Here is a 20,022-nt window from a genome sequence, read left to right on the forward strand (position 1 = left end):
ACACGCAACCATGCTAAAGCATCAGATTTAGGCATCGGAGACCGAGTCCTTGTAAAACAACAAAAGAGAAATAAAATGTCAACTCCATTCAATCCTGAGCCATATGAAGTTGTGAGTAAGAAAGGCAGCATGACCACCGTCCAGAGAGGAAATCATGAGATCACCAGAAATGCTTCATTCTTCAAGAGAATTCCTCATGAAAATAATGTAGAAACTAATCAAACAATATCGGACAATCTTCAAATATTAGACAATTCTCAAACATCAACAAATCCACCAGAATCGATGCGTAGATCCAAGAGAGAAAGACAAAAACCAAGTTATCTTCAAGACTACATAACTTAGTTTCTAAAACATGTCATACTTTCGTGATTTGGGCAAAAATAATCCCAAAATAATGGCATTTGAGTAGAAGGACGTCGATCCCTTCACTCACAATTGAAACGATTTTGAAGTTAGTGTTATGTAATTTCTTTTGTTTTATTGAGTGAACATATGCCTATGTTTTAAAAAAATTGTAAGTTCAAGTTCAAGTTCATACTTTCATAAATATTGTTCGTTCTTTGACTTTGATATTCACAATATCAACAATTACAATTTGAAGACTTTTAAATATTGATAAGTTATATTTGTTATACATGCTTTCGTGAGTTTCCTTGTTTATCTAAAAGAGAGGAGAGATGTAGTATTCTACTTCTTATTATTGTGACCTTTGACCTAGTCTTGTCTTGTAATTAATTATGCGGGCATGCTCAGTAGCACCTAGCACCTAGCAACTAGGGTTCAGTCATCAGTTGGTTAAATAAACAAACCAGTCCTTTCCCTCAGATAAACTGTCTCATAATTATTCTTTAAGAACATTACAGTAATCAGCCACAGTTTTTGTCAAATGCATATTAGTAATCAGCCACAGTTTTTGTCAAATGCATATTAGTAATCAGCCACAGTTTTTGTCAAATGTTTATTAGTAATCAGCCACAGTTTTTGTCATACGCATATTAGTAATCAGCCACAGTTTTTGTCAAATGCATAATAGTAATCAGCCACAGTTTTTGTCAAATGCATATTAGTAATCAGCCACAGTTTTTGTCAGTCAAATGCATATTAGTAATCAGCCACAGATTTTGTCATACGCATATTAGTAATCAGCCATAGTTTTTGTCATACGCATATTAGTAATCAGCCACAGTTTTTGTCAAATGCATATTAGTAATCAGCCACAGTTTTTGTCAAATGCATATTAGTAATCAGCCACAGTTTTTGTCATACGCATATTAGTAATCAGCCATAGTTTTTGTCAGTTGCATATTAGTAATCAGCCACAGTTTTTGTCATACGCATATTAGTAATCAGCCATAGTTTTTGTCATACGCATATTAGTAATCAGCCACAGTTTTTGTCATACGCATATTAGTAATCAGCCACAGTTTTTGTCAAATGCATATTAGTAATCAGCCACAGTTTTTGTCATACGCATATTAGTAATCAGCCACAGTTTTTGTCATACGCATATTAGTAATCAGCCACAGTTTTTGTCATACGCATATTAGTAATCAGCCACAGTTTTTGTCATACGCATATTGGTAATCAGCCACAGTTTTTGTCATACGCATATTAGTAATCAGCCACAGTTTTTGTCATACGCATATTGGTAATCAGCCACAGTTTTTGTCATACGCATATTAGTAATCAGCCACAGTTTTTGTCAAATGCATATTAGTAATCAGCCATAGTTTTTGTCAGTTGCATATTAGTAATCAGCCACAGTTTTTGTCAAATGCATATTAGTAATCAGCCACAGTTTTTGTCATACGCATATTAGTAATCAGCCACAGTTTTTGTCATACGCATATTAGTAATCAGCCACAGTTTTTGTCAAATGCATATTAGTAATCAGCCATAGTTTTTGTCAGTTGCATATTAGTAATCAGCCACAGTTTTTGTCATACGCATATTAGTAATCAGCCACAGTTTTTGTCAAATGCATATTAGTAATCAGCCACAGTTTTTGTCAAATGCATATTAGTAATCAGCCACAGTTTTTGTCATACGCATATTAGTAATCAGCCACAGTTTTTGTCATACGCATATTAGTAATCAGCCACAGTTTTTGTCAAATGCATATTAGTAATCAGCCACAGTTTTTGTCAAATGCATATTAGTAATCAGCCACAGTTTTTGTCAAATGCATATTAGTAATCAGCCACAGTTTTTGTCATACGCATATTAGTAATCAGCCACAGTTTTTGTCAAATGCATATTAGTAATCAGCCACAGGTTTTGTCAAATGCATATTAGTAATCAGCCACAGTTTTTGTCAAATGCATATTAGTAATCAGCCACAGTTTTTGTCAAATGCATATTAGTAATCAGCCACAGTTTTTGTCATACGCATATTAGTAATCAGCCACAGTTTTTGTCAAATGCATATTAGTAATCAGCCACAGTTTTTGTCATACGCATATTAGTAATCAGCCACAGTTTTTGTCAGTTGCATATTAGTAATCAGCCACAGTTTTTGTCAGTTGCATATTAGTAATCAGCCACAGTTTTTGTCATACGCATATTAGTAATCAGCCACAGTTTTTGTCAAATGCATATTAGTAATCAACCACAGTTTTTGTCATACGCATATTAGTAATCAGCCACAGTTTTTGTCAAATGCATATTAGTAATCAGCCACAGTTTTTGTCATACGCATATTAGTAATCAGCCACAGTTTTTGTCATACGCATATTAGTAATCAGCCACAGTTTTTGTCAAATGCATATTAGTAATCAGCCACAGTTTTTGTCAAATGCATATTAGTAATCAGCCACAGTTTTTGTCATACGCATATTAGTAATCAGCCACAGTTTTTGTCAAATGCATATTAGTAATCAGCCACAGTTTTTGTCAAATGCATATTAGTAATCAGCCATAGTTTTTGTCAGTTGCATATTAGTAATCAGCCACAGTTTGTGTCAGACGCATATTAGTAATCAGCCACAGTTTTTGTCATACGCATATTAGTAATCAGCCACAGTTTTTGTCATACGCATATTAGTAATCAGCCACAGTTTTTGTCAAATGCATAATAGTAATCAGCCACAGTTTTTGTCAAATGCATATTAGTAATCAGCCACAGTTTTTGTCAAATACATATTAGTAATCAGCCACAGTTTTTGTCATACGCATATTAGTAATCAGCCACAGTTTTTGTCAAATGCATATTAGTAATCAGCCACAGTTTTTGTCAAATGCATATTAGTAATCAGCCACAGTTTTTGTCAAATGCATATTAGTAATCAGCCACAGTTTTTGTCAAATGCATATTAGTAATCAGCCACAGTTTTTGTCAAATGCATATTAGTAATCAGCCACAGTTTTTGTCAAATGCATATTAGTAATCAGCCACAGTTTTTGTCATACGCATATTAGTAATCAGCCACAGTTTTTGTCAAATGCATATTAGTAATCAGCCACAGTTTTTGTCATACGCATATTAGTAATCAGCCACAGTTTTTGTCAAATGCATATTAGTAATCAGCCACAGTTTTTGTCATACGCATATTAGTAATCAGCCACAGTTTTAGTCATACACATATTAGTAATCAGCCACAGTTTTTGTCATACGCATATTAGTAATCAGCCACAGTTTTTGTCAAATGCATATTAGTAATCAGCCACAGTTTTTGTCATACGCATATTAGTAATCAGCCACAGTTTTTGTCAGTTGCATATTAGTAATCAGCCACAGTTTTTGTCATACGCATATTAGTAATCAGCCACAGTTTTTGTCAAATGCATATTAGTAATCAGCCACAGTTTTTGTCATACGCATATTAGTAATCAGCCACAGTTTTTGTCAAATGCATATTAGTAATCAGCCACAGTTTTTGTCATACGCATATTAGTAATCAGCCACAGTTTTTGTCAAATGCATATTAGTAATCAGCCACAATTTTTGTCATACGCATATTAGTAATCAGCCACAGTTTTTGTCAAATGCATATTAGTAATCAGCCACAGTTTTTGTCATACGCATATTAGTAATCAGCCACAGTTTGGGTTCATAGTCATGCAGATTAGTAATTTGCATAATTGTTAGTGTTGGGAATTTCTAAACTTTGAGCTTGGCCAGATGTCAAGGTTTGGAATTTTATATGTATACTGTATGTATGAGAGTTTTTTCTCAATTAGGTAAAAACGAAAATAATAATAATAAAAAACTCTGTCCCTGAGCATTTTTGTCTCCCATGTGCGAAGCACAAAATGAGAGTCTTTGCGGTTAGTGTGTATGTATGTGTGTGTGTATGTGTGTGTATATGTGTCTGTCTGTTCCACTGATATCTCAAGAACCATACATCAGTTTTTGATGAAACTTGGTGCATAGATGCTCTGGGCTAATCCGCAAATTTGATTAGGTTTTGGTAAAATTTCATGCATATTAATTATCAATTTGCATGATAATAATCTAATTTTTAGCTGTTTCATGACTGTTCCATTGATATCTAAAGAACCACTTATTGGATTTTGATGAAACTTGGTACATGGATGTTCTGAACTAATGCTTGGTTTTGATTAGTTTTTGGAAAAAATTACCTAATTTGCATAATGATTAGTCAATTTTCGGTTTTTCCACTGATATCTCAAGTACTAATCATCACATTTCAATGAAACTTGGTACATAGATGTCATAGGACACTGCACAGACCTGATTGTTTTTAGGGTAATGTCAGTGCATATTAATTACCTAATTTGCATAATTAATTAATTTTCAGCTTTTGATGTTTCAAGTAGTAAGCATTACATTTCAATGAAACTTGGTACATAGATACTCAAGGACTATGCAGAGATTGATTGTTTTGGGATAAATATTTGTGCATATTAATTTTCTAATTTGCATAATTAATTAATTTTCAGCTTTTGATGTTTCAAGTAGTAAGCATTACATTTCAATGAAACTTTGTACATAGATCCTTTAGGACTATCCAGAGACCTGATTAGTTTTAGGGTGATTAATTGTGTATATTAATTACCTAATTTGCATAATTAATTAATTTTCAGCTTTCACACTGATTTCTCAATTACTAATCATCACATTTCAATGAAACTTTGTACATGGTTGCTGTAGGACAATAGACAGACCTGGATAATTGTGGGTTAAAATCTGTACATATTAATTACTAATTTACATAATTAACCACTGATATCTAAAGTACTAATTATTCCATTTCAATGAAACTTAGTGCAAAGATGCTCTAGGACAATGTACAAACCTGATTAGTTTGGGCTTAAAATCTGTTTATATTAATTCCCTAATTAGTATAATAATTTATAATTTTGTTGGGTTCCAATCACATTTCAATAAAACATAGATGGTCTGTTACATTGCGCAGACCTCATTAGTATTTCATTAAAATCTGTTCATATTAATTTTCTGATTTGCATTATTAGTTTTCGGCTTATCTATCACTATCACTATCTCTGACAAGTAATTTTGAATTATATTTAATGTGTCTCCAATACTCTCAGCACATGGGAGTTCTTTCTAAGCTTTCTTTGATTAACTTTGTCTTGCAAAAACTCACAACAAATTTTGCATGTCAGAATTCTAAAATGGTTGTATTCCATATTGATAGAAAAGCATGATCCTGTTGAAAAAAAATTGGTAATTTGCAATCATGAATGTGTAATGTGTTGATAATCATTCATGAATTTTTTATTAAATATTTAAAAAACATTACCCATGTTTTTATGAATGTAAAACCTATTAGACCTATCTCAAATTTGTGCATTTCATGATGATATCTTCAAATCTGTTGTTTTTATTCATATCCCTGCCAATTCCTCACTAAGTTAGAACATGAGTACTTTACTCATAGGTAATACCATGGATTGTGTTATTGTGTGTGACTTGATCAAATTTATTGGATGGATGCTAAAATCACAGCCTGTATCAGGATCATACAGACTGGGTTACAGGTGGTATATTTAGGACAAGAATAGCCAATGATGATTTGGTTTGTTTTATGGTATCCATACCAGTTTCTCTACCTGTATGTGTGATTGTAATCACTACATTATGTCAGTACATGCATAGTAGTTGACATCTAGATGATGAATAGAGCCCCCTTTGTAGGCATGTTTTTTTCTGAAACTGGCAATAAAATCCACTGAAAATATCTATTTTCTATGGTTTGCTTGTTGTTTATCACAAATCAGTGAAATTAATTCTGGTCAGTGAAACAAATTCTGGTTTTCTGCATAAATTTAAATCCAACAAAAATATAGTTATTATGGGTATAATTCAGCAATGTACAATGCTTTTTCGTTTGTTCACTGTATAACTTTCCAATGTGATTTGAGAAAAAACTATCAAATTAAATATGTCAAAAATTGCCCATTTACCAGCTGTTTCCATGGACCACAATGATCATATTTTGTCATTGAAAAAACCCTTCAAAAAGATACAAATTTGTTAATAAATCATAACAACAGCACGTACCTTATCAGATGATATATATGATTGGTTGGCTATCACCATGACACCCTACAAAATTTTGAGATAGTTGTAAAATGAAATATTTATGTACAAATATCATTAATCCAAGTTTCATACATGTACTGTAAAGTAATTTATTTTTGAAAGATATTGCATTGATGCAGAATGAGTTTGCCATGGTGTCCTTTGATATTTCCAGTGTCATTCTTATGTGCTAAGGTCATTTTATAAATATTGACCTTGAAAATGGCTGTCATCTCAATTTTGAAGTTTGAACTTTGAAGCCCTGGTTGCAGTAAACCTCAAAGTCAACTTTTGTCACAAAAGTAAACCCACAATCTTTTTCATAATTTTGCCCAACATCTATAGCCAATAGAAAATGATGTTCATTTGTTCTAAAACTATCCCATAAAATTCAAAAATATGTAAAAATATAGAAAAATGTTACCTCATACTTTTGGTAGAGAAATATTTGATGCTTAAAGGATTAAATAGAACTTTGTACCTGAATGAGCAGATCTTGCATTATTTAATCTCAATTTACCTCCATTCATTTATTTCACATTCTCTTGTTAATTAAGTATTGACAACAATGTGCACATGTTTGTCAATATGAAGTATGAATCTTGTATTAATAATTGAATCCACACCATTTGTGCTGTGTTATGTAACACATTAAAATGCAACATTGGTATTTATCCTCGTCTTTTTATTATAAAATTTAAAAACATTCATATTATGTAAAATGTATGTCTTGAAAAAATATTTGTTGTTTTTGGGACTGTGTTGTCTTGAAAATGCAAGAGATGACAATGTTAGTGTGGTACTCTTTCATTACAGACTGTAGTATACCAATTGGATGTGTGCTTATAGTAGAGATAATTTTACATGCCATGTAATAAAGGGAAATAAGTACCATAACATTCAGTAGTTTCGTTTGGTGGAGGAAAACTCAGTTCCAAGAAATTTATTATCCTGTGAACAATATAACAAGTTATGTGCAATTCACTCTAAACCTAATGACTTCAGCAGTGATATATCACTCAATAAAATTACTTATTTATCTTTCTTTGAGAGAACAGTTGCTGAGTGCCAATTATTTCACAAAAAGAACTCTATTCTGTACTTTGTCCACAGCGTCTCTATTGGAGATGTGCTTCTATTAGAGCAAATATAGTGATATTATAATATTTTACTTTATTTTCAGATTCCAAAAACACTGTCTGAAGGGGACAGTGGTAGAGAAAGACTGAAGACGTTTACCTATGACTATTCTTACTGGTCATACAATAGCAATGATACACACTTTGCATCACAACAACAGGTATGAAATTATTTCCATGAATTTATCAGATGACGCAATTGCTGTTAATAATGGACTAATAGTACTTATAATGGAAAGGCGAGTTTCTCTGTCACATGTCAACATGTAGCCAAACTGTTATCTGAACATATAAGTTTGGGTTACATGATGTGAAAGTGAAACTAAAAAGCTTACTCAATTCTGCATGTATCATTTAAAGACCCTGGTTTATGTGAATGGGATCCTCTATGTATATTTACGTTTACATTCAATTTCACAGCACTCAAAATGTACTGTAAAATACTATATTTTTGCTTGGAATTTATTTTTGCTGAAAATAAAATTTAGTGAATATACCTTTTTTCTTACATTTTACATTCAACTCATCAAGAATCAGTGAAAATAAACGTCACACAAAACAACCAAAAAAAATTTATCAGTGAAAATTAATTCCAGCTAATAAAAAGTATTTTACAGTATATCATTGATATCTGGGGTTTCTCTTCACCATATCACTAAGTAGATACATTTATGTCTGTATAGCAGTTCAATTGTTAACACCCATCATTGTATGGTAATTAACACAGTAATGTAATTACTGTTAATTGTCTTATGTTTTTTTACTGTATTATTTTACACTGTCCTGAGACTGTATATAGACCTCATGTATAATGATAAACCTTATTGACATGTGATATATATAGGTCTGGTTGACCTTTCTAATTGGACCTCAATGACATAGTGTTATGTAATTACTGAATTTGACAATGGAACTAATTACTGTATATTACAATGCAACTGAAAACACTGAACTCTGACGGTCTGTTTTACGAACTCACTGTCTTCAAATTCAAGCATAGCTGTTCATATATAATGATTGTCAGTGTCATCACCTTTACATTTTTGACTTCCTAAAAAACATTGCTGTATGGTTTGTTTGTTGATTTTATGACGAAACTTTGATTTCTTATGTTTAATGCATATTACTGTTATTTTGAGGAAAATTTACCGAAACAGATATTTTCAACAAAACGATGCCTGATTGCGCTATTTTTATATGTAGGTATCTTTGCCATTCTTCTATTAGGTTTGTTGATTTTATGACTTTTAATGAATCTGATTTTAGTGAAAATTGTTGTCATTTTCAGTAAAATTTCTGATGTATTTTTGAAAACCACTAGCTTGATATTTTATATTTTTACTACATATGAATAACTTAAATTTTGTGATTTTAGTGAATATTCTTGTTATCTTGAAAATGGCTAGACTAATTGATTTGATATTCCACTCTCATTATGCATCTCAGACAACATAGTCATATCATCTGACACGCTGCTTGTTTTTTGAATTTTTTTTTAAATTTGACTAGTTCAATAAAAATATTGGTAAATTTCTGATCAAGCAATCAGTGAAACACATTCTGTTTTCAAGGAAAGCAAAGAATAGTTTCCTTCAGCTTCATTGCAGTGCGAAATAAAAAAAAAATACGCCATATATTTTGAAAAGGTCATACTGCAATCTGTTGGCAATAATAACAAATGATGTCACTTCCTGGACAGTGATGTTAATGTCCTACAAATGATGTCACTTCCTGGACAGTGATGTTAATGTCCTACAAAGCAATATATCCAGGGTACACAGTGTTAATGTATAGCTGGCATTATGACATTGATGTACACTTTATTACAGTAATTAACATGAGCTCCAGCAACCGCTCTCTAAATAAAAACAAATATGTATTACTGTAACAATTTGAGATTATCTTTTTGCATGCAGATGATGTTGCTTGTCTTTATGGAATTTTTGTACATGTAGTGTATATTATATTGATGGGATACCCTTTCGTCAAATAATATACTACCACACTTACAACTTCAAAAAGTGCAGTTGATGACAATTGTTTTCAGAAAGAAATGAGTTCAACAAATATTTCAAATTATTGAACTTTATTTATGGCACTCGTGTTCATTGATAAACTTCAATAAAGTGGATCACATTGTTTTCATGTTGTACATCTCAAATAGCAGACAAAATTAGTTGCCAAGCTTCTTGTTTGAAAGGCTAACCATAAATTTTGAATTTATTTTTAATATGTCTCCAATACTGTCAAGCACACATGAGTACTTTCTAAGTTTTCTTTGATTACATTTGATTCAACGCTTAACACAGAATCTTGCAGTGACCGGTTTATGTGAAAAGTGAAAATGGTTTATTGACTTACCACATCACATGCGTGTTGCACATCTGGTTTTTGATTATATATGCTTTGGTTTCTAATAATTACAGACTACTGAATATTGGTAGCATGTGTGGAGTTATTTGGATGTAGCTAGCAAACAAACAGATAAAGTTAAACCATGCTCATCTAGCCTAGAGCATTACTAAAGCCTGTGTAATCCACACAATGGCTTGACTGTAGGTCATCTAAATAGTAAAAAAACAATTGGCTGTTGGGTAATCTCTTAGACAAAAATTGTTACGCCATATGCTCTGCCATATTTACCTATATCTAAGCTTTCAGAGGATGTATAGGTTGTTATAGTAGCAAGCTATGTAACTTTCAGAGAGTGTCTAAATCACTGATCATTTATTAACACTTTTTTAGCTCCTTTGTCGAGCGGAGCTTATCATATGAGTGATTGTTCGTCGTTGTCCGTGTCAATGTTTTACTTTTTTGACTTCTTCTTGAAAACTACAAGCCTGAATGCTTTGATACTTGGTGTATATGTACCTTGGGTAGACCTCTCTCAGATTTGTTCATTTCATGATGATATCTTTAATTCTCTAATTTTGGTGAATATTTTTGTAATTTTTGATAAAAAGTGATATTTTCGACTTCTTGTTGAAAACCACAAGTCTAATTGCTTGATATATTATACATATAGGTACTACATGTGGACCTCTCTCAGATTTGTTCATTTTCTAATGATATCTTCTGTTCTTTAATTGCCATGTGCATTGCTAACAGCGGAGCTATCTCAACCGACAGGCTGCTTGTTATATACCCCTTTTGTCACCTTAACAACTCTTGCAGACTGTACAAATGTACTGTATGAACTGTTAAAATGTCACTGATTTATTGAATGTATTGTAGGTTTTTGAAGACCTTGGAACAGATGTATTGAATTCAGCATTTGGTGGATATAATGCATGTGTGTTTGCATATGGACAGACAGGATCAGGAAAGTCCTACACTATGATGGGACATAAACCAGTAAGTATGTGTACGTGAGTACCTGTACTCAACAAACACACAGTGTTCTCTATAGAAGGTTTGGGATGGGTGTTTTTTTATGTCACCCACCTAATGTCCACCTGTTGGGAATCATAATAGACAAGTTTTGAGTTCCCCTGTTACCTTAGAAACCTGCGGGTGAAAACATTGCAATTGTCTCTCCTCACGATAGCTCATCAGAACGCAGGGAACCAAGAATAAATTGTGAGAGCTAGAAATCAAACCCATATTATCACAAGGAAACTAGTTGATGCCAGTGATGGCGCTAATACTTACCTTACCCTGGTCACCACAGCATTAGCAGTCTTGCAGGACTGACCTTACCCAGGGTCACCACAGCATTAGCAGTTTTGCAGGACTGACCTTACCCAGGGTCACCACAGCATTAGCAGTCTTGCAGGACTGACCTTACCCAGGGTCACCACAGCATTAGCAGTCTTGCAGGACTGACCTTACCCAGGGTCACCACAGCATTAGCACTCTTGCAGGACTGACCTTACCCAGGGTCACCACAGCATTAGCACTCTTGCAGGACTGACCTTACCCAGGGTCACCACAGCATTAGCAGTTTTGCAGGACTGACCTTACCCAGGGTCACCACAGCATTAGCAGTCTTGCAGGACTGACCTTACCCAGGGTCACCACAGCATTAGCAGTCTTTCAGGACTAACTTTAGCCAGGGTCACCACAGCATTAGCAGTCTTGTAGGACTGACCTTACCCAGGGTCACCACAGCATTAGCAGTCTTTCAGGACTGACCTTACCCAGGGTCACCACAGCATTAGCAGTCTTGCAGGACTGACCTTACCCAGGGTCACCACACCATTAGCAGTCTTGCAGGACTGACCTTACCCAGGGTCACCACAGCATTAGCCCTCTTGCAAGACTGACCTTACCCAGGGTCACCACAGCATTAGCAGTCTTGCAGGACTGACCTTACCCAGGGTCACCACACCATTAGCAGTCTTGCAGGACTGACCTTACCCAGGGTCACCACAGCATTAGCAGTCTTGTAGGACTGACCTTACCCAGGGTCACCACAGCATTAGCAGTCTTGTAGGACTGACCTTACCCAGGGTCACCACAGCATTAGCAGTCTTGTAGGACTGACCTTACCCAGGGTCACCACAGCATTAGCACTCTTGCAGGACTGACCTTACCCAGGGTCACCACAGCATTAGCAGTCTTGCAGGACTGACCTTACCCAGGGTCACCACAGCATTAGCAGTCTTGCAGGACTGACCTTACCCAGGGTCACCACAGCATTAGCAGTCTTGCAGGACTGACCTTACCCAGGGTCACCACAGCATTAGCACTCTTGCAGGACTGACCTTACCCAGGGTCACCACAGCATTAGCACTCTTGCAGGACTGACCTTACCCAGGGTCACCACAGCATTAGCACTCTTGCAGGACTGACCTTACCCAGGGTCACCACAGCATTAGCACTCTTGCAGGACTGACCTTACCAAGGGTCATCACAGCATTAGCAGTCTTGCAGGACTGACCTTACCCAGGGTCACCACAGCATTAGCAGTCTTTCAGGACTAACCTTAGCCAGGGTCACCACAGCATTAGCAGTCTTGTAGGACTGACCTTACCCAGGGTCACCACAGCATTAGCAGTCTTGCAGGACTGACCTTACCCAGGGTCACCACAGCATGAGCAGTCTTACAGGACTGACCTTACCCAGGGTCACCACATCATTAGCAGTCTGCAGGACTGACCTTACCCAGAGTCACCACAGCATTAGCAGTCTTGTAGGACTGACCTTACCCAGGGTCACCACAGCATTAGCGGCCTTGTAGGACTGACCTTACCCAGGGTCACCACAGCATTAGCAGTCTTGCAGGACTGACCTTACCCAGGGTCACCACAGCATTAGAAGTCTTGCAAGACTGACCTTACCCAGGGTCACCACAGCATTAGCAGTCTTGCAGGACTGACTTTACCCAGGGTCACCACATCATTAACAGTCTTGCAGGACTGACCTTACCCAGGGTCACCACAGCATTAGCAGTCTTGTAGGACTGACCTTACCCAGGGTCACCACAGCATTAGCAGTATTGTAGGACTGACCTTACCCAGGGTCACCACAGCATTAGCACTCTTGCAGGACTGACCTTACCCAGGGTCACCACAGCATTAGCAGTCTTGCAGGACTGACCTTACCCAGGGTCACCACAGCATTAGCAGTCTTGCAGGACTGACCTTACCCAGGGTCACCACAGCATTAGCAGTCTTGCAGGACTGACCTTACCCAGGGTCACCACAGCATTAGCAGTCTTGCAGGACTGACCTTACCCAGGGTCACCACAGCATTAGCAGTCTTGCAGGACTGACCTTACCCAGGGTCACCACAGCATTAGCAGTCTTGTAGGACTGACCTTACCCAGGGTCACCACAGCATTAGCAGTCCTGCAGGACTGACCTTACTCAGGGTCACCACAGCATTAGCAGTCTTACAGGACTGGCCTTACCCAGTGTCACCACAGCATTAGCAGTCCTGCAGGACTGACCTTACCTAGGGTCACCACAGCATTAGCAGTCCTACAGGACTGACCTTACCTAGGGTCACCACAGCATTAGCAGTCTTGCAGGACTGACCTTACCCAGGGTCACCACAGCATTAGCAGTCCTGCAGGACTGACCTTACCCAGGGTCACCACAGCATTAGCAGTCTTACAGGACTGACCTTACCCAGGGTCACCACAGCATTAGCAGTCCTGCAGGACTGACCTTACCCAGGGTCACCACAGCATTAGCAGTCTTACAGGACTGACCTTACCCAGGGTCACCACAGCATTAGCAGTCCTGCAGGACTGACCTTACCCAAGGTCACCACAGCATTAGCAGTCTTGCAGGACTGACCTTACCCAGGGTCACCACAGCATTAGCAGTCCTGCAGGACTGACCTTACCCAGGGTCACCACAGCATTAGCAGTCCTGCAGGACTGACCTTACCCAGGGTCACCACAGCATTAGCAGTCCTGCAGGACTGACCTTACCCAGGGTCACCACAGCATTATCAGTCTTACAGGACTGACCTTACCCAGGGTCACCACAGCATTAGCAGTCTTGCAGGACTGACCTTACCCAGGGTCACCACAGCATTAGCAGTCTTACAGGACTGACCTTACCCAGGGTCACCACAGCATTAGCAGTCTTACAGGACTGACCTTACCCAGGGTCACCACAGCATTAGCAGTCTTGCAGGACTGACCTTACCCAGGGTCACCACAGCATTAGCAGTCTTGCAGGACTGACCTTACCCAGGGTCACCACAGCATTAGCACTCTTGCAGGACTGACCTTACCCAGGGTCACCACAGCATTAGCAGTCTTTCAGGACTGACCTTACCCAGGGTCACCACAGCATTAGCAGTCTTTCAGGACTGACCTTACCCAGGGTCACCACAGCATTAGCAGTCTTACAGGACTGACCTTACCCAGGGTCACCACAGCATTATCACTCTTGCAGGACTGACCTTACCCAGGGTCACCACAGCATTAGCAGTCTTGCAGGACTGACCTTACCCAGGGTCACCACAGCATTAGCAGTCTTGCAGGACTGACCTTACCCAGGGTCACCACAGCATTAGCAGTCTTGCAGGACTGACCTTACCCAGGGTCACCACAGCATTAGCAGTCTTTCAGGACTGACCTTACCCAGGGTCACCACAGCATTAGCAGTCTTTCAGGACTGACCTTACCCAGGGTCACCACAGCATTAGCAGTCTTACAGGACTGACCTTACCCAGGGTCACCACAGCATTAGCAGTCTTACAGGACTGACCTTACCCAGGGTCACCACAGCATTAGCAGTCTTGCAGGACTGACCTTACCCAGGGTCACCACAGCATTAGCACTCTTGCAGGACTGACCTTACCCAGGGTCACCACAGCATTAGCACTCTTGCAGGACTGACCTTACCCAGGGTCACCACAGCATTAGCACTCTTGCAGGACTGACCTTACCCAGGGTCACCACAGCATTAGCAGTCTTACAGGACTGACCTTACCCAGGGTCACCACAGCATTAGCAGTCATACAGGACTGAACTTACCCTGAGAAATTAACTGTGTATTATTTTTACCATACTTAGTAAATTAGTAATATTCATAATATTCATAATTTCAGGATTCTATTGGACTAATTCCAAGGATATGTGAGGTAGGATATTTCATTGTTTCTAGTAGAATCACACCGTTGTCGTCACAGGAAGCGCTGTTCCAGCACAGACCTGTGTCATATGACGCCTTACTAGCTGATTTTTGCTAAAATACCGCTCCGCCGCCTCTTTACATCAGTGTTTATACATGGAACTTGATATTGCTTTTCACAGTTTAAGTTGCTTTTTAAACACATATTTTAGTGAAATATTGTTTAGTAAGTGAAATATTAATGTCATAAATAATTCAATCTTCGAAACAACAGAAACTAACACATAATAACGATAATCAAATTTGTGTTTGAAGTTCAAAAGTACTTGCATAATTTCCGGTTTCAACTAGTTCGAAAATAGAACTTTCTTTGAACTCGATAAATCACGCATAGAACGTCTTCTGAACCAGACACTAGAAGCATAAGCTTATTGCAAATTTGCGCAATTTTGGCCCAATTTGTTCTTTCAAGTTTTCTAAGTTTCATTTATTATTATTTAGTAAACAGGCCCATGAAACGATTTCATATGTCCGTAAAATATGTGCTAACAGAAGACTGACTTCGAAACATTCAAAGTTTCGAACAAACTCCCGGCACACCTTGCGCGATATGCATCAGATCAGTGTAGAAGACGCCGACCTGCAGCGTCAATGGAATCACACACTTTGAGAAACAAATTATAAAGACATTGTTTTTTAATGATTATTATTATTAACACATTTTTTTCTGACAATATATTAAAATTAATGCATGTTACCTCAGATATTTTATTGTTTTGTTTTTGTTTCTTACAGGGTCTTTTTAATCATATTGAAGGAGACCTGAGTGTGAGTAATTCCTACAGAACTGAAGTCAGGTACGGAGATCAACTGTGATGTATGTCTCATTCACCTTCAGTGAAAATACTCTGAGGTTATCACCTGATATCACTTGTTCATAGAGCTTGTGTGGTGTAATTGGCTAGTATCATTCTCGAATCGATGATGTCTGTATAATACAGAATGTAATGACCAGCTCTATCTGGCGATGACCTATTTATCAATCCTGAGTACCGAAAAGACAAAGAAAATGAATAATATGCTTATAATGCATGACAGCTAATTATGCTGGATGACATGTAATCGCAGTTACTATGCCAACGATTATCAATAACATTACAAATATTACAAAAAATTCTCATATGGGAGTATCAGTTAATAATAATTCACACCAGACATCAGTATTGTGAATGATATGCACCATGGTCATGTGATAAGAACATGAGTCTATATGTAAAATTTGTAGACTTTACTATTAATCAGTTTGCATGTTATTTTCTACATAGCATACATGTACTTCTATCACGTTACACAGGGTTGAAAGTGATTTGAATCCATTTTCATCTGTTTGTTTCATTGATAGTGAAAATATCATCAATTGCACTATGTAGGGTTATTGCAGGTAACTTTTGATAACAACTTTTCCAATTACTATTCTCTTTAATATTTTTTGTCTTTTCAAAATTAGTTATCTTGAAATCTACAATGAGAAAGTTCGTGACTTACTGAAATCAACATTACAACACTCATTACGAGTCAGAGAACATCCAAGAAATGGACCATATGTACAAAGTAAGTGTTAATACTAATCACAGAATAAAGTGAGATTTATGCTTGATTAAACATCACTTTACACACAATGCATCACTGGTGTGCAATCAATTATCAGGTGATGTCTCAACCAGGCTGTGTCAGAGCTGTTTTTAGCTGATCACATTGCTTGAGAAGCCTATAACCTGTTTGTGATCCAACTTTATTTCTAGGTTTATCTAGACATTTAGTATCAGATTACCATGACGTTGAAACATTAATAGAACGAGGTAATATAAACAGGTAAGAATTGAATATCACATATATCTCTTATATGTACTCAGTTAAATAATATACAATTTATTATAATCTGTCTTCATGTTTTCCGGTTTAATGACTGAAATGAATTCACTTTACTGTTAATGCAGAGGTTGAGCTGTTGCCATGGTGATTTTTAACCATTTATTACTTATAATTATAATTCTAACATAACAATAGAAAATAAAAATCGACTGCTAATTGCTAACATTCTGTGGTAGAAAGTTTTATTATAGATCAATGAACTGCAATTGTTACAAACTGGACGTTTATTTTCTAATCAGTTTTTCATTTAGAATTTTTGAAAATAATAGTGTTTATCTGTGAACAACAGCAATGGAAATCATTGGCATAATAATAAATAGTAGAACTGTATTTGAAGTGCTTGTTCAGCATTTCAATTCCTTTCTATTCCCCAATCTTTTTATGACGTGTATAAAATTAAATTATTGTATTACATCAGAGATACATTACTTGGGGTTTGCAACTACGGTGACATGATACCAAGATTACAATCTCGCACACGCATAAGCGTTCCAACTCAGAAAAATGCGAATGCACATGCCCAAGGTAACTAGGATACTGCGATGTCCAGGTGGAACAAGATAGCTGCCCACGATATGACGGATTACGAGAACTATATTTTCTGTACATTTTCGATGTATTACATTTTTCACTATGATAGTGACAAGAAAAGTTTTATTTTTTCATTACAAACCTTGAACATTGATATGTGTCATGTCAAAAGGTTGTAGCCTCAGTCTCGCTATCTACGAGATGAGACTTGAATGGGATCTTGACATGATGTCACCATACAGTACTATGCGAGTTGCAAACCCCAAGTAATGTACCTCTGATTACATATATTGTCTCAACTTAGACTTAGTAGTCACAAATTTGAAATATATAGAATTGGGTAGACACAGAAGACAAGACACTGATTGATTGAAGAAAAACTGCAAAAATGCAACTTTTTGGAGGATGTCATTCACTTCCTAATGTCTTGTGTCACTAACAGAGAAGAAAGGAAGAAACTATATTTTGAATTTAGCAATAAATTTCCTAATTTTAACAATAGTACAAAAACATTATACTACTTCAAATCATTTACATGTTTTTACATTTCTGAAACTCTCACTTGCCAAATTATAATTTTACATTTTTCCCCTCATATCATCATGGAACATTCTTTACCTGGTTTTCTTTACATAATCAGTTTGAGTTTAACATAAATCATACCTGCTATCTCCAATCAATTGTTCTCAAACGTAGAGGTCTTCACAAGTATATTGTTTATTTCAGGACCACAGCGTCCACTCACATGAATGACACGAGTAGCCGATCACATGCAATATTCACTATTAGTTTTACACAGGTGAGCATTGGTAATTCACTCTAATTACTTGTGTCATGAATCTAATTATAGATATCTTTGTATAATGTCCTTGCAGACTAACAACCCTATACAAACACTCACTACATGATCATTATTAAATTGTGCATATACAAACATAACACTTAGCATTAATTCATTGATTAAAAATAATCTTATTCAGTCTATAATGCCGTGTACTGATTGGTTTAATTATAAATTGCTGCCTCCGTAAATTACAATGTAATTTCCATTTTTATACTACACATACTGTAAAATACTTAATAATTTTCGCTATTTTCGCTGTAGGAATAATTCAGTGAAAATAAAATCCAGCGAATATACCTTTTTTCCTATATTTTACACTCTTCAAAAATCAGTGAAAATAAATTCCATACAAAACACCTGCTAAAATACATTATGTTACAGTAGGTTGGTATGTTATGCAGTGCAACTAGAAATAATTAAAAGATGTTTCATGTGATGTGAAAGTGTTATTGACATTTCTCTTTGCTTTATCTGTTCTGTAGGCTAAATTCTACAATGATATGCCCAGTGAAACGATGAGTAAAATACATCTTGTTGATTTAGCTGGAAGGTAATGTACCACCATTTGCTTCTTTTTTTTTCTGTGAGGGCGCCCTCAGTGGCAACAAACTGAACTAAGCATGCTATCCAGTTCCAAACTAATTTATTCATAGTGTATTCCTATTGTTACAGTGAGCGAGCAGATGCAACTGGTGCCACAGGTCAAAGGTTAAAAGAAGGAGCAAATATAAACAAATCTCTGGTAACATTGGGTACTGTTATATCAACGCTTGGTGAGTTAAATTTGATGTTAGTAAGTTACCAAACTGGTCTTAGTTGTTATGGTTTATCTAAATATTTTGTATTCATTCAAATCTACTGATTGTCTTAATAATTGAATATTTTAATAACAATTTTGTGTTGTTTATTTGCAGCCGAAGCATCATCACATACGCCTGGCAAGAAAAAACATACATTCGTTCCATACCGAGATTCCGTATTAACGTGGTTACTAAAGGACAGTATCGGTGGCAACTCAAAGACTATTATGATTGCAAGTAAGTTGAAAATTATTGTGTAATTCATGACATGTCTTGTTGAATTATTTATACAGGGATAAGCATCATCTCACATATGCTGTCAATTAAAATTTACCAAATTTGCCCTCAAATGTAGACTTGGGTGCAAGTTACCCCTCCACCATGGTCAAATCACTCCCTTGACACAATGACAGCGACCCCCTCCACTATGAACACCCACCTATGTGTTCGTATTCTATAGTTTTCAATCTGATATTGTTTATTTCATAGCTGTCTCCCCGGCTGACGTCAACTACGGTGAAAGTTTGAGCACATTACGGTATGCCAATCGGGCCAAGAATATCATCAACAAACCGACAGTCAATGAGGTATGGTTTCTTGCTACAATACACAATAATTTTCAAATCAAGTTATTAATATTCCATGGGTAATGAAAATGTTTCACATTGATATTAATTCTACCATCCTTTAATTGACTCTACCAATATCTAATATGTAGTGTTACATTAAT

The 20,022-nt window shown here is 36.5% G+C and overlaps 1 protein-coding gene across 1 annotated transcript in view; it reads left to right on the forward strand.

Annotated features, from left to right (window-relative positions):
• LOC100375963 (kinesin-like protein KIF16B) overlaps positions 1-20,022 on the forward strand; it is a 43,934-nt gene that overhangs the window by 6,522 nt on the left and 17,390 nt on the right. Inside the window, exons 3-13 of the mRNA XM_006815729.3 lie at positions 7,695-7,811; positions 10,885-11,004; positions 15,163-15,195; positions 15,981-16,042; positions 16,693-16,796; positions 16,988-17,057; positions 18,375-18,447; positions 18,975-19,042; positions 19,165-19,265; positions 19,407-19,529; positions 19,782-19,879. Of these exons, the coding sequence (XP_006815792.3) occupies positions 7,695-7,811; positions 10,885-11,004; positions 15,163-15,195; positions 15,981-16,042; positions 16,693-16,796; positions 16,988-17,057; positions 18,375-18,447; positions 18,975-19,042; positions 19,165-19,265; positions 19,407-19,529; positions 19,782-19,879 (969 nt within the window). The remainder of the gene's footprint in view (positions 1-7,694; positions 7,812-10,884; positions 11,005-15,162; positions 15,196-15,980; positions 16,043-16,692; positions 16,797-16,987; positions 17,058-18,374; positions 18,448-18,974; positions 19,043-19,164; positions 19,266-19,406; positions 19,530-19,781; positions 19,880-20,022) is intronic.

Source organism: Saccoglossus kowalevskii, chromosome 2, assembly GCF_978046115.1.
Source record: "Saccoglossus kowalevskii chromosome 2, keSacKowa6.1, whole genome shotgun sequence".
Taxonomy (NCBI): Eukaryota; Metazoa; Hemichordata; class Enteropneusta; family Harrimaniidae; genus Saccoglossus; species Saccoglossus kowalevskii.